The 15,121-nt window shown below is 38.8% G+C and overlaps 2 gene segments (V, D, J or C); one reads left to right on the top strand and one right to left on the bottom strand.

Annotated features, from left to right (window-relative positions):
* Window positions 1-626: 626 nt before the first annotated feature.
* On the top strand, window positions 627-1,107 carry LOC118576604. The segment is given in 2 exon segments: window positions 627-672; window positions 785-1,107. Coding segments are annotated over 2 exon segments (369 nt in total).
* An 11,044-nt stretch (window positions 1,108-12,151) lies between these two features.
* On the bottom strand, window positions 12,152-13,780 carry LOC118576603. The segment is given in 3 exon segments: window positions 12,152-12,159; window positions 13,219-13,608; window positions 13,732-13,780. Coding segments are annotated over 3 exon segments (447 nt in total).
* Window positions 13,781-15,121: the final 1,341 nt, after the last annotated feature.

Below are 15,121 nucleotides of genomic sequence, written 5' to 3'. Positions count from 1 at the left end.
TCCCTAAAGACATACATACAAGGAACACATTATATGGACTCAACAGTTTTTGTTTAGAAATATCTATGCATCCAAAAATACATATATTCATGCACTATCAATGGAAGAATAGGCCAGAAATTTGAGGACAAGTGGGGAGGGATAGTTCAGGGGTTGAAGAAAGAGAAAATGAGAGAAACATTGTAATGAAATTACAATCTAATAAATAAATGGAGGGGGGAGAAATGCACAGCCTCAATAACATCTGCATCTATCTACAAAAATTCATATAATCAATTGTGTGCTTTCTAGAATGGTACCACATCTGAGAGGGCCTGCCATGGAGGAAAAGATAATATGAGGATTCTACATTGAATATGACAGAAATCAAAATAAAGTGGAACTCATAGACAAAAGCTGTTCTTCTAGTTCAAAGAGCAGCACATTCCTGCATATAAACCTGTACTGATTGTCTGATCTGAGACAGAGGAGGACCACAGGCCTATAATGTGTCTCTTGACTGGTCCTGTGGCTGTGCTCAGCCACTGCTGATTTGCATGTGCTCAGATCCCACTGCCCTGAGGTCTTCATAGTGAGGTCAAACCCTGTGCTTGTGTCAGCCTCACACAGGTCACAGCACAGACAAGATGGACCCCACTCAGCTCTTGGGATTGCTGCTGCTCTGGATTATAGGTAAGGAAGACACCATTGGAAATTTTTTTACCTGACTGTGCTCAGTGCTGCCTGGTCTCTGGAAAAGTCCTCTTCTAACAGAATTAATTTGTTTTCAATTTTCCAATCTCAGGTGCCAGATGTGACATCCAGATGACCCAGTCTCCAACCTCTCTATCTGCATCTCTGGGAGACAGTGTCACCATCACATGCCTGGCAAGTCAGGACATTGGCTGGGATTTAGCATGGTATCAGCAGAAACCAGGAAATCCTCCTAAGCAACTGATCTATGCTGGAGATAGTTTGGCAAGTGGTGTCCCATCAAGGTTCAGTGGCAGTAGATCTGGCACACAGTTTTCTCTCAAGATCAGCAGCCTGCAGCCTGAAGATGTGGCAGATTATTACTGTCAACAGTACGACAGTACCCCACCCACAGTGATTCAAGTCATAACATAAACCACCCAAGGAAGCAGAAGTGAGAGCCCAGGCTGCCCTTCTGATATCCTCAGCTTCTGAGTGGGTTTCTCTTTTCACCAGTATTTAAAGTTCAATATAATGTTTTTGTGTAGAGACCAGACAAATTTGTTATTTTCCCAAATGTCTGTCTTCTTCCTGAGCACTAGCATTGTAGTCAGCAAAATAGGTCTCTTGACTCATAGGAAATATTAACTTTTTTTGGGTTGCATATAAGGTAACAGTTGAGATTTATACAAAGTTGAAGTAAACACACAAATACACACATCCACACACAGAAATACCCTGTGCATTCATTAACCCTTCACACACACACAAAAAAAAATGAAACAAAACAAAACAAAACAAAAAACCAGAAATTATTTTTTTTATGTCTGTTAACTTTATTCCTCTAAGACAAAATTCTATCAATACAGTTATAGCTCTGTCAGGTATTCAGGGCAGAAATAACAGGAGATACACGAAGCTCTATATCCATCTACTTTATTTCTCTGAGATGAAGTCCTATATCTATAGGTTCAGTTCCATCTAGTTCCCTAGCTCATAGTCCTGATAATGATTGTACTCCTATGCTAACAGCCTCATCTGCATCCTCTGTTTCCTCTCCCGAGCTGTGATGCATACAGGAAAACATACCAGTAGAGATATTCATATAGGATTTATTTTCAGGCTGGAAATCAGAGTCTGCCTTATAGTTATCAGCTGATTAGCAAGATATTGTGATCATGAAAATGTATGCTTTCTATGATAGAATCTTACTGGACTTCTCTGGAGTGCATAGCTCTCTGTCTCTGGACAAAAGATCACCCATGTGTATAAAAGTAAAACTTAAAAATGAAATGAAGTAATATATTAAGTAATTAACAAGTAAATAATCAAATTACAAGACAGAATAACCATCTTGAGGCTTGATAATACTGGATGAAAAGTTCCAGAGCCTAGGCTATAATTCCTGTATAGACTGAGCTGCTTTACAGGTAGTTTAGGCCACTTCTGGCTGTGATCTTCCTTCTGCAGGAGATTGCTGACAGATCAAGTCTTTATATAAATCCTCAGCAATCCTACATATTCCCTCTCAGCTCAACATAACTGGCAAAATATACACTTAGAAAATATTTTAATATATAAAATTGTGGGATGGAAAGGGAGAAAGGGTACAAGACTTCAGTGACTGATTACCCTGAGCTTGAACTTTTGGCATCATGACCATATTCCCAGGAAGCTGTGAATTTACCTTAGATGAGAAAGGGGCCTTTGATGATGTAAACTATAAACATTTATAGGGAATAATTTCTGTGTATTGATTAGATGCTCCTCTAACAAAATAACAAAATTCTCATTATGAAACTGAACACAAACACAATGGGGTCAGGCTGTGTCTACACAGAGAATAGTGATGCACAGATCTGGTCATAGTCAAGAACTTCAGGCCACGGAACCTAGAAAAAGTCAGGGGTAGAGTCTCCTCCAAAACCTCTGGAGGGATCCACAACTGCATACAACCTGAAAATGACTGACTGAAGCTCATTCCAGAGTTCTGACAGGTTGTGAGAGATTTTAACTAGTGCGTGACTCCTAGTGATTGGAAATTTCTACAACAACCTTTGGAAACAAATACAAATAGAGATCAGATGAAAGGCAAACTCTCAGGTTAAAGCTGCTTTTGTGTCATTTTATAGTCTGCATTCAGCTTTCCAATCCTAAATATAAAGGGATACAAATTTTTCATATGATAGAAAGAATCTGTGTGAAACCAAATAGTGAAAACATTGAACATGTGGCAATTATAAAATGAACACTGATGACTTTGAAAATGATTGTAGCTAATAATATCTTCTATAGTATCTTATCTATAAAATGTTTAAATGTACGTAAAGCAGAACATTGTCTGTTTGTGTGCATTCATAATTAAAAACTCATGTGTCACTGTAAATCATGGATATCCTTATTCTCCAGATCATAGAAAAGGTAGTGGTCATCAGAACACACAGATAATTTGCAAAGAATCTAATGATCACACATGCTGAAGGAAGACCTTTCAGACATTCAACATATCATTTCAATATGATAATTCAATCCAAGAGAAAAACACACAGCATACAAAATTGAAGGCTGGACATATCGAAGGGATGTGAATGTCACATCTTCCCACTACCTCTGCCAGAGCATGCTGACCTAGATTTCTAATCATAAAAGTCCACCCTCCCTTGCTTCTCAAGCTTACTCTGACACTCTTTGTTTCAAACTACAGATAGTTTTTGTGTTGAACCTTACTTCATTCTGGCCCTTTCCATCCCCTGATACAGGCATTCCCTGTCATATTCTGTTTTGTAAAACTTAAGCGTCATCCAATAGGAAATGAATGAACAACTTTGATAAGGAAAAATCTTCACTAAAATTCTGAAAGAATTTGTTCTGAGACATGGAGCCATGAAAGTATCTAGCAATTGCTCACCTAAGGAAAACATAGGTAATTTAGTTTTCTCACAGTATAATTAATGTTATATAGTTTTTGTTACATAGGGAAGCAATAATTACCATTTTGATGACTTTCCTAATAATTTGGGTTAAATTTACCTTGGAATACTTATTCCAACTGTGTTGGGATTTTTTCCTTGGTAGATCAATATAAACATTTATTCTAAATTTGTTCTTAAATACCAAATATGGGTACTGAGGGCCAAACTCAGTTCTCTGTTTAGGCAGCTACATCTCTTAATCATTAAATCAGTTATCTCTGATATCCAAGAAATCCATCTGAATGAGCAATGTGTTTCTTCTGTTTACTTTCATAGTGCTTAATGAATTACAGTCTTAAAATTTGCAGAAATGCCTCACATTCTTTCTATCAGATATATTTTCTATATAATTGAGGTCCCACAGCAGAGTCATGCAAAATTTGGCTGAGATTTCTACCTAGTATTGAAACAGAAGATGTGGTAACAGGTTCAGATAAGCCAAACACAGACCAATGAAGGCTCATGGGAAGTTGTATATTTGTGTTGGCTCAATTCTTTCTCTTTTCAGGGATTCTTCTGGGATTTTTCTTGCTAACATTAATGTGAAAAATAGTTTTGGTCTTCAGTAGTATGTTATGTAGATTGGAAGCAATGTTTGCTTGCCATGAGGTGAAGTCTCTCTGTCTAGGATTTGAAAAATGAATCTCAGTACAAGACACCTGACACCAGCCGAGATATCACATACCAGTGTTTACTAACATGTCCTGGACCATGCAGATTACAAAACCACCTGGATCCTGATTGGAATTAAAATTTCGATGGCAGTTTTTTCTGTGGCTAAGTATAGAGAGCCAAGTTAACTGAAAATTAGATTACAGTATTACCAATTTTCACATCGGCAATATCATAAAGGTGCTATTTAACCACATGATTTTATATATATATATATATATAAGTATATATATATATATATATATGGAATATATATACACACCATATAATGTGTAATATATTATACACATACTTATATAATATTACATATATTATAAAATTAAAAGGAAGAAATTTTAAGGTTAAAGTATTTCCCAGGATAAAAAAGTCTCTCAGAATATGGATAATAGGTTGAATTCTTTGATATTCCTTGAAGATCCTCTATGAGAAAGAGTCTCTAGAAGTCCTTTGTCCTGTGTCCATTCTCATGCAAGGTGAGAGGGAACAGAGAGCACAAACCTGAGATGAAGATATTTTGTTGCTTGGAAAGTTCCACTCCACTCCAGGAAATCTTTTGGCCCTCAGAGGAACCAACAATAGTAGCTGTCATTATTGTGGAATCCCTAGGGGCAATATGCAAAGCAGATTCAGTTTTAGTTGAAAGTATAGGGGTGGAAAACACATTCTGTTTCCATTCTTTCCACCAACTACATTGTTAGATGTGGTAAAATGTATTTTCCTTGGAATACATGGCATATAGTTTATAATGGGCCATACACTAGACCAGAAAGGCTGGTAGGATGATTGGGAAGTAATTTGGAACTGGGTATTTTCTTAGTATTTTAAAAATTGTATGTTTACTATTAATTTTTTTATACTATTCTGGTAATGTTTTCCATCTCTTCATATCTACAATGTTACAAAAACAAAAATAACCAAAAAAAAATTCCAATGCCCCAGAATTCTGGGATGGGTCTTTGTCATCAACATCAAAGTTCTTTTATTGTCAAGTTCCAGGGAAGTATCTTTTAGCTTTTCTGCCTTCTCAATTCTGTTTACCTTCCTGTGGTCATGGAGTTATCATTTTATTGTCACCACTATCTCTTCCTGTGATACTCTCATAGTCTCTCCTATAAGTCTTAAGATATATCGTTATCATATAGATAGGATATGAGGAGTATCCTATCTGCAATAATCATCCAAGGCAATCTCCTCATCTCAACATTATTTAGACAACCCTTTCTGCATAGTTGTTTTTCTCTGAGGAAATGTCTTCACAGATTCTTGAATTATGATGCTGGGTCGGCCAGCATTTCTGACAAAGTATGTATTCAATATTTAATAGGTAGTAAATCACTTGTGCTACTTGTTCTTATTTTAAGATTGGAGATTCACTCTCTCTTCTGAAAATAATGTTTTAATACACTAGAAACTATTTTCAGTGTTTGGAAATTAGTGAGAGAGTAACAAGGGCCCTACTACTAAGAAAGACATCACTTTTTTTTTCAGCCATGAGGCAGTGATGTTGAAATGATAAAATATCCCAAGATATTCTGTCTCTATCACTGAGGTGAAAATATAGTGATTGGATTTAGAGGCAAAAGAGACAAAATTTTCAAGAAGGACATTCTGTAGAGGTGGAAGATATTAGTGGAAGTGTTTCCAACATCTGACTGGGCCCTAGGTAAACAACTTTCCTTTTAAATGCAGTTCCAAGAAGCAAAGTTCTGAGTGTGCTCAGAGTTTAACTTCTCCATTTTGGTATCATGTGTACAGCCATTAATATTTTTTTATGTGGGTTTGCACACAGGTATCAAATGTTTGTTGTACCATGTGGTGAAATTTTATTTGTGCTGAAATGTGATTTTATCTGTATATTAATAAATAAATTTGTCTGGAGATCAGAGGTCAAAGTGAATCATAAACAGGAGTCAGGTGGTGGAAAAAAATTCCCTTAATCCAATGACATGGCAGGGAGATTTTCTGTGTAGTCAAGGACACAGCCAGTACCAACCATAGAGACCAGGATGTTTGTAGAGACAGGCAGTGATGAAGAAGTCATATGGTTGGGTTTAGAACCATGAGAACGCAGAACAGAAACATAATAAAAACATAAGTCTGACAGTAAGAAGCTCTCTCTCAGGGTAAGCTAAAGCTAGTTGTGGATCTTACTGTGATCTCTTTTGTTAATAACTCTGTATTTGGCTCTGAGATTCTTATTTAACAAGACTGTTTAGAAATTCATCTACATTTGTGCCCATGTGGCAAGAATTCATTAAAAAAAGCATTGGTGGCCTCACAGGCTAGAGTTTACAGGCCCCAGACCCAGCTGTGGCTATAAGCCATCTGGCTGCATAAGGCCAGAGCTGCACTCCACTGTAGCTACAAGCAGTCTCTCACAGCTGGAGAAAATTGCAGCCAGTTCAGCAACTCAAGCAACTCAGGCCCAAATTGGTTCAAGCCCGAGTATATGGCTGGACTTGAGCTTATAGATAGTAGGTGCTTCCTCTCTCTCTCTGTCCCTCTCTCTCTCTCTCTGTGTGCAACCATGTTAGGTAGCTGTTTTAAAATTCCCTCAGGATCTGGATCAGAGGTGAGTGCCTGGACTCACACCCAGAGAGGCCCTCACTAGGTCCCAAACTGGGCACCAGCCACTCAGGGGAAGACCTGCCCAACTTGACCACAAGTTCTGGCCATAGGGCAGGACCTCCAACCCCAAGGGAAGGTTCCCCTCTCCAAGACCCTCCAGAGGACACTACAACCTCCATGCCCTGCCCACACATCCACCTGCCAGAGACGCCAGCCACTTCCAGAGAATTAGAAACCACCCCCAGCATCCACCATGCCAAAGAACTCCTATCTGGACCAGAGGTATGTCCATGGGGTTATAGTCAGAGAGTCCCCTCCCTCTAGGTCCCACCACTGGGCACCATCCCAAGGAAGACCTGCCCAACTTGGCTCCAGTTTCTGGCCATTAGGCGGGCCCTGCAGGAAGGTTCCTCTTTTCCAAAACTTCAGGCAGACCCTGCAATCTCCACACCCTGCCCCCACACATATCTGTCTGAGACCCCAGCCACTTCCTGAGACTCAGAGACTAGCCCCCAGCTCCCATCTCAGCCTGGAGCTCCCAACTGGACAAGACATGGAGATCCCAGCCACTTCCTGAGACTCAAAGACCAGCCCCCAGCTCCCATCTGCCCCAGTACTCCCATTTGGACAAGAGCTTCCATCTTGCCCCAGAACTACCATGTAGAATGGAACCCCCAGCTCCCATCCCAACTCAGAGCTCCCATCCCACCCCAGAGCTCCCATCTGGACAAGAAACAGAGACCCCAGAGACTTCCTGAGACTCAGAGACAAGCCCCCAGCTCCCATCCTGTCAGCAATCCCATCTTGACCAGAGAGAGGCTCCCTAAATCTGTCAGCTCTGTCTAGACCAAGTGCACTGAAAAGACCAAGAACGAATCCACAAGAAGATGGGCAGACATCAAGGCAGAACTACATACAACAAAATAAAGAGCAATACAGCATTACCAGAACCTAGCCCTTCTCCAACAGCTAGACCTGAACATCACAGAATGGAAGAAGAAGAAGAAGAAGAAGAAGAAGAAGAAGAAGAAGAAGAAGAAGAAGAAGAAGAAAACAACCTTATAAGTAACATAAAAGAGGCTCTAGCCTTATATAGAAGAAATCAAAAAGTGGAGAAACAGACAAACAAAAAATGTGAAAAATGCTATAAAATCTAGAGGAAAGGACAAATAAAGCAGAAGAAAAGAATAAGTCCCTGAAAGAAAATCATGAAAAAGCAATGAAACAGATGAGGGAAATAGTCCAAGACCTGACAAGGGAAATAGAAAAAAAACTGAAGAAGACACAAGCAGAGGGAATGCTGGAGATAGAAAATCTGAGTAAATGAACAGGAACTTCAGATGCAAGTAAAACCAACAGAATGCAAGAGATGGAAGAGAGGATCTCTGGTATTGAAGATATGTAAGAAGAAATAGATTCATCAGTCAAAGGAAACATTAAGCCAAAAAAATCATGACCCAAAATGTCCAAAAAAATTGGAACAGCATAAAAAGACCAAACCTATGAATAATAGATATAGAGGAAGGAAAATAACACCAACTCAAAGGCACAGAAAATATATTTAACAAGATCATAGAAGAAAACTTTTCCAACTTAAAGAAGGAAATGCCTATGAAGATACAAGAAGCCTATAGAACACCAAACAGAGTATACCCCCACAAAAATTCCCCTCACCACATAATAATTAACAACTAAATGTACAGAATAAAGAAAGAATATTAAGAGCAGCAAAGGAAAAAGGCCAAGTGACTTATAAAGACAAACCCATCAGAATAACACCTGATTTCTCAATGGAGACTTTGAAAGCCAGAAGGACCTGGACAGATATAATGCAAACACAAAGAGACCATGGATGCCAGCCTAGACTAATATACCCAGCAAAACTTTCAATCATCATAGATGGAGTGAACAAGACATGCCAAGACAAAGCCAGATTTAAACAATACTTATCTACAAACCCAGCCCTACAGAAAGCACTAGAAGGAAAATTCCAACCTAAGGAAGTCAGATACACCCTCGAAAACACAGGCAATAGATAACACAACAGCAGTAAACCCCAAAGAAGAGAAATACACACACACACACTACCACCAAAAAATAAAATAACAGGAATGAGCAAACACTGGTCATTAATATCCCTTAATATCATTGGACTTAATTCACCTATAAAAAGATGCAGACTAACAGAGTGGATACAAAAACAGGACCTATCTTTCTGCTGCATACAAAAAACACACCTCAAATTCAAAGATAGACAATACATAAGAATAAAAGACTGGTAAAAGACTTTTCAATCAAATGATCATAAGAAGCAAGCTGGTGTAGCCATCCTAATATCCAGCAAAATAGACTTCAATCTAAAATCCATCAAAAGAGATCATGAAGGACATGACATACTCATTGCAGGAAAGATGCACCAAGATGAAGTTTCAATTTGGAACCTGTATGCCCAAACACAAGGGCACCTACATAAGGTAAAGAAACATTACTAAACTCAAATCACATATAAAACCCCACACATTAATAGTGGGAGACATCAATATTCTATTTTCACCTCTGGACAGATCTGCCAAATTGAAACTTAACAGACAAATAAAGGACTTAACTGATGTTATGACTCAAATGGACTTAATTGATATCTACAGAACATTCTACCCAAACAAAAAAGAATATACCTTCTTCTCAGCACCCCATGGAACCTTCTCTAAAATCGACCACATACTTGGCCAAAAAGCAAATATCTACAGATACAAGACAATTGCAATAAGCTCCTGTGTGTGTTCTATCAGACCACCATGGTTTAATGTTAGATTTCAACAACAACAAAACTACCGAAAACCTATAATCTCATGGAAACTGAATAATGCTCAGCTGAATCACCAATGGGTTAAGGAAGAAATAAAGAAAGAAATTAAAGACTTCCTAGAGATAAATTAAAATTAATACATGACATACCCAAACTTATGGGACACTATGAAAGCAGTGCTAAGAGAGAAATTCATAGTTCTAAATGCCCATAAAGAAGTTGGAGAAATCTCAAATTAAATGGAGAGATACTCAAAGCAATACCACTAAAATCAGGAACAAGGCAAGGCTGTTCCCTATCCCCATACTTATTCAATATAGTACTTAGAGTTCTAGCCAGAGCTATAAGACAACATAAGGAAATTAAGGTGATACAAGTTGAAAAGGAAGAAGTCAAGTTTCTTTATTTGCAGAGGACATGATAGTCATACATGAGTGACTCCAAAAATTCAACCAAGGAACTGATACAGTTTATAAACACCTTCAGCAACATAGCAGGATACAAGATCAACTCAAAAATATCAGTAGCCCTGCTATATACATTAGACAAACAGGCTGTCAAGGAAATCAGTGATACATCACCTTTTACAATAGCAACAAATGATATAAAATACTTTGGGGTTACTCTAACTAAGCAAGTGAAGGACCTATATAACAAGAACTTTAAGTCCCTGAAAACAGAAATTGAAGAAGATGTAAGAAAATGGAAAGATCTCCCATGCTCATGGATAGACAGGATTCACATAGTAAAAATGCTGAACTTACCAAAAGCAATCTATAGATTCAGTAGATTACCAACACAATTCTTCACAGACCTGGAAAGCATAACATTCAACTTCATATGGAAAAACAAAAAACCCAGGATAGCCAAAAGAATCCTGTACAATAAAACAACTTCTGGAGGCATCACAATCTCCAACCTCAAGCTCTACTATAGAGCTACAATAATAATGACATCTTGGTACTGGCATAGAAACCGACATGTGGACCAATGGAATCAAACTGAAGAACCAGACATTAACCTACACACCTATGAACAAATAATTTTTTGACAAAGAGCCCAAAGATGTACAATGGAACAAAGAAAGCATCTTCAACAAATGGTGCTGGCATAACTGAATGCCAATGTGTAGAAGGCTGCAAATAGAACCATATCTGTCACCATGCACAAAACTTAAGTCCAAGTGGATCAAAGATCTCAACATAAATCCAGTTCCTCTGAACCTAATAGAGGAGAATGTAGGAAGTAGTCTTGGATACATTGGCACCAGAGATCACTTTCTAAATATAACACCAGTAGCACAGACACTGAGAGAAACAATAAATCAATGGGACTTATAGAAACTGAGATGCTTTTGTAGAGCAAAGGACATGGACAACAAGACAAAGTGACAGCCTAAAAAATGGGAAAAGGTCTTCAACAACCCCACATCTGACAGAAGGCTAATATCCATAATATATAAAGAACTCAAGAAATTAGACATCAAAATGCCCAACAGTCCAATTAAGAATTGGCCTTTAGAACTAAACAGAGAATTCTCCACAGAGGAAGTTCAAATGGCTGCAAGACATTTAAGGAAGTGCTCGACATCCCTAATTATATGGGAAATGCCAATGAAAATGACTCTGAAATATCACCTTACACCTCTGAGAATGGCTAAGATCAAAAACACAGAAGACAGCTTATGCTGGAGAGGATGTGGAGCAAGGGGAACTCTCCTCCTCTGTTGGTGGGAAAGCAAGCTTGTACAGCCATTTTGGAAATCTATATGGTGCTTCCTTAGAAAATTGGGAATCTAGCTCCCCCAAGAGCCAGCTTTACCCCTCTTGGGCATATACCCAAGGAATGCTCAATCATACCACAAGGGCACTTGCTGAGCTCTGTTCATATCAGCATTGATTGTAATAGCCAGAACCTGCAATCAACCTAGATGCACTTCAACTGATGAATGGATAAAGAATATATGGTACATATACACAATGGAGTACTATTCATCAGAGAAAAAACAATGACACCATGAGATTTGCAGGCAAATGGATGGATCTAGAAAAAAATATCATCCTGAGTGAGATAATCCAGATACAGAAACACAAACATGGTCTGTACTCACTCATAGTAGGATACTATATGTAAAACAAAAATGATTTGCCTTCTACCCAACTCCAGGGAGGTATATGCTCAAGGGTGGTATAGCTGGGGCTTGGGGGAGGCTACCTAAAAAACAGGACCCTAAGAAAGACACAGGGATGGCCCAATGACAGAGAAATGGATGAGATCTACACGAACAACCTGGGCGAGAGTGGGAGTAATGAAGGGCAAGGTTCAAGAGAAAGAGAGCAGACTTGGTAAGTCAATTAAAATATCAGAGAAACTACTTAAAGGAGAAAAAAAATGTCCTCATTAAAAACAATGGGAAATATCTTTATAATGGCTTTCCATTGGTCTTTGTTAAATAAATCATTCAGCAGTCTGAAAATGAAACAATTACATGAGAGGATTAATGCTGATACGATTTATGTAACACAACTATGCATATCATTTGTTTGCTTCTTCTTATTTTATAACTTAAAAAAGATAGTCAATTAAAGTGCCAGCATAAAAGGTATAGAAAACCCTCTTCAAATGAATTATATAGAAATTCAGATGCCTTTAATCCCAGCACATGGAAGGCAGATGCAGGAGGATCTCTGTGAGTTCGAGGACAGCCTGGGCTACAGACTGAGTTCCAGGAAAAAGGCACAAAGCTACACAGAGAAACCCAGTCTTGAAAAACAAAAAAACAAAAAAACAAAAAAACAAAAAAAAGAAACTTCTTCCTATCCATTGACATGATCCAAGAATTTACACCCTACCTGAAGACCATGTTGTCAACAAGACTTATGCTCAATAAACTGTAGACTCTTGTTTGTGAAGGCACTTTCTTTCCATTATCAGTTTTTCTGAATACTAGTCCCATAGGGTTTAGAAAGTTTAACATTTATTATTTTTATTCTTTGTGTACTGGTGTTTTGGCAGCATATTTGTTTGTAAACAATATGAATACAATGCCTTAGAAGCTACAGGAAATTGAGGTCTAAGATACCCTGGGACTGGAGTTATTAAGAATTGCTAATAGTGGCATGTGTGCTGGGAATCAAACCTAGGTCCTGTGGAAGAGCAGCTAGTGTTCCTAATCACTAAGCTATCTGGCCAAATGGTCTCCTCAGAATTTTAAAGCAATAATTAGACAAAAATTTTGTTTCTAAGGCAACTCCAAATTTGTGTGTGTGTGTGTGTGTGTGTGTGTGTGTGTGTGTGTGTGTGCTGTGAATGATTGGGTATTGACACCACTGTTGCATGAATCTCAGCTGTTGCCATAACTCTGCTACTTTGGAAAAGTATTCTTTTCATATGAGTCATAAGATGCATTCCCTTGTTTTAATGTTGAGCCTGGGGAAGGGGACACAGAACAGTTTGTCTAAATAAAAACAGATCTGCGTATAGAAACCTGACATTGTCCTCTAACTCCAGGCAAAGAGGAACACTTACAGTAGCTAGAAACAGCAGCAATAGCAATCAAGGCAGCCTGGGCTCTCACTTCTGCTTCCCTGATGGTTTGTGTCATGGATTGAATCACTGTGGGAGGGGTACCAGAAGTGTATTGGCAGTAATAAGTCGCAATATCTTCAGCCTGCAGGCTGCTGATTTTGAGAGAATACTGCGTGCCAGATCCACTGCCACTGAACCTTGATGGGACCCCATTTGCCAAGTATTTTGCACCATAGATCAGGAGCTTCGGAGAATTCCCTGGTTTCTGCTGATACCATGCTAAGTTACTATAAATGTCCTGACTTGCCTGGCATGTCATGGTGACACTTTCTCCCACAGATGCAGACAAGGAAGCTGGAGACTGGGTCATCTGAACATCACATTTGGCTCCTGAGATTGGAAAATTGAAAACAAATTTCCATGGAATTAATTCTGTTATAAGAGGACATTCCTAGAGACCAGCTAGCACTGACCACACTCAGTTGTATACATTTGCAATGTTGTCTTCCTTACCTGTGAGCCAGAGAAGCAGTAACCCCAGGAGCAGAGTGGGGACCCTCATGTCTGTGCTGTGACCTGTCTGAGACTGACTCCAGAGTAGGGTGTGACCTGAATATGAAGAAGTTCTCAGAGCAGTGGGCTGTGCTCTGGGCACATGCAAATCAGCAAAGGCTGGGCACAGCTGCAGGGGTGGTCAGGTCAGTTATTCATTAAAGGCTTGTGGTTCTCTTATGTCTCAGACAAAAAAAGAAGTACAGTTTAATCTGTAGGGAATGTACTTCTCTTGGGAGACGAAAGATCAGTTCCAGTCTATGAATTGCACTATATTTTCTTTTCAATTATTTTCAAAATAGGATTTCTTGTTTCATTTCCCTCACTGGCAGGGACTGTGACATATGGCACAGTTCTAAACAGTAGACAAATTATTACATGGTCCTTTCATAGTTTTATATATATGTTATTGATGTGGTGCAGCTTTATCATTTTTGTTTCCTGGTTATATGTGAGATTGAATTTTAATTATAACATTTCTCTTTTATCTTTTCTCCCTCTAAAACCCCCCAAATACCTGTTCCTTCCCTCTTGAAATTAATGAATTCTTTTTGTTTTCAATAATTGTTATTGCGCGCACACACACACACACACACACACACACACACACACACACACACTTGTATGTGTGTGTGTGTGTGTGTGTGTGCGTGCATGTTTGTGCAAAAATAACATTTTTGGATCTGTATAATGTTATATGTCCATTAGGCCATGGACAACCAATTGGTGCGCTATTCCCCATGGAGGAGCACGTCTTCTGCCATGAGCTTTGTTCAGTTGTCTGTAGTTTTTTTGTGAAGAACTGAGGCCTCATGAAGATTTCCCATCCAGTATGGCAGGTTCATTGTTTTCCTCCTTGTTCAGCTCACATTTGTGCAGACATATTGTTGAGATTTTACATATATAGCTTTCGATGTGGACCCTTTATTTAATGTTGGTAAATAAAAAGCAGGTAAGTTCTGGTGTCTATAATTTGCCATATTCCCATTGAATGTCCCTCACATAACCTAGTCATTTGTGACTGTTTATTGTTTTGTTTTTTTCCATGATTTTTCTTTGTGATAGAGAAAGCATATGTGCCTCCCTTAATCAGACATTTGCTGGAAGGTCTCTTGGAACCTCTGAGCATGATCTCTGCTATTTGAAGGTCTTGTGCATAATGTCTGTTCAGCTTAGTGTCCCCTTCTGGAGAGGCTGGTCCCAGGCAGATGCCCTAGTTGTTGGTTTAGTCACTGTTAGTCCCTGTGTAGCCAGGTTCGTCAATTGTGTGGGTTTTCTTGTGGTGCCCTTGACATCACAAGGTCCTACCATACTTCCCCATCCCCATCCTCAGGGTTCCTCAAGCTCCACC

This window comes from Onychomys torridus, unplaced genomic scaffold, assembly GCF_903995425.1.
Source record: "Onychomys torridus unplaced genomic scaffold, mOncTor1.1, whole genome shotgun sequence".
Classification (NCBI taxonomy): domain Eukaryota; kingdom Metazoa; phylum Chordata; class Mammalia; order Rodentia; family Cricetidae; genus Onychomys; species Onychomys torridus.
The sequence above is the reverse complement of the archived record's forward strand: the minus strand, read 5'-3'. Positions and strand labels throughout refer to the sequence as shown.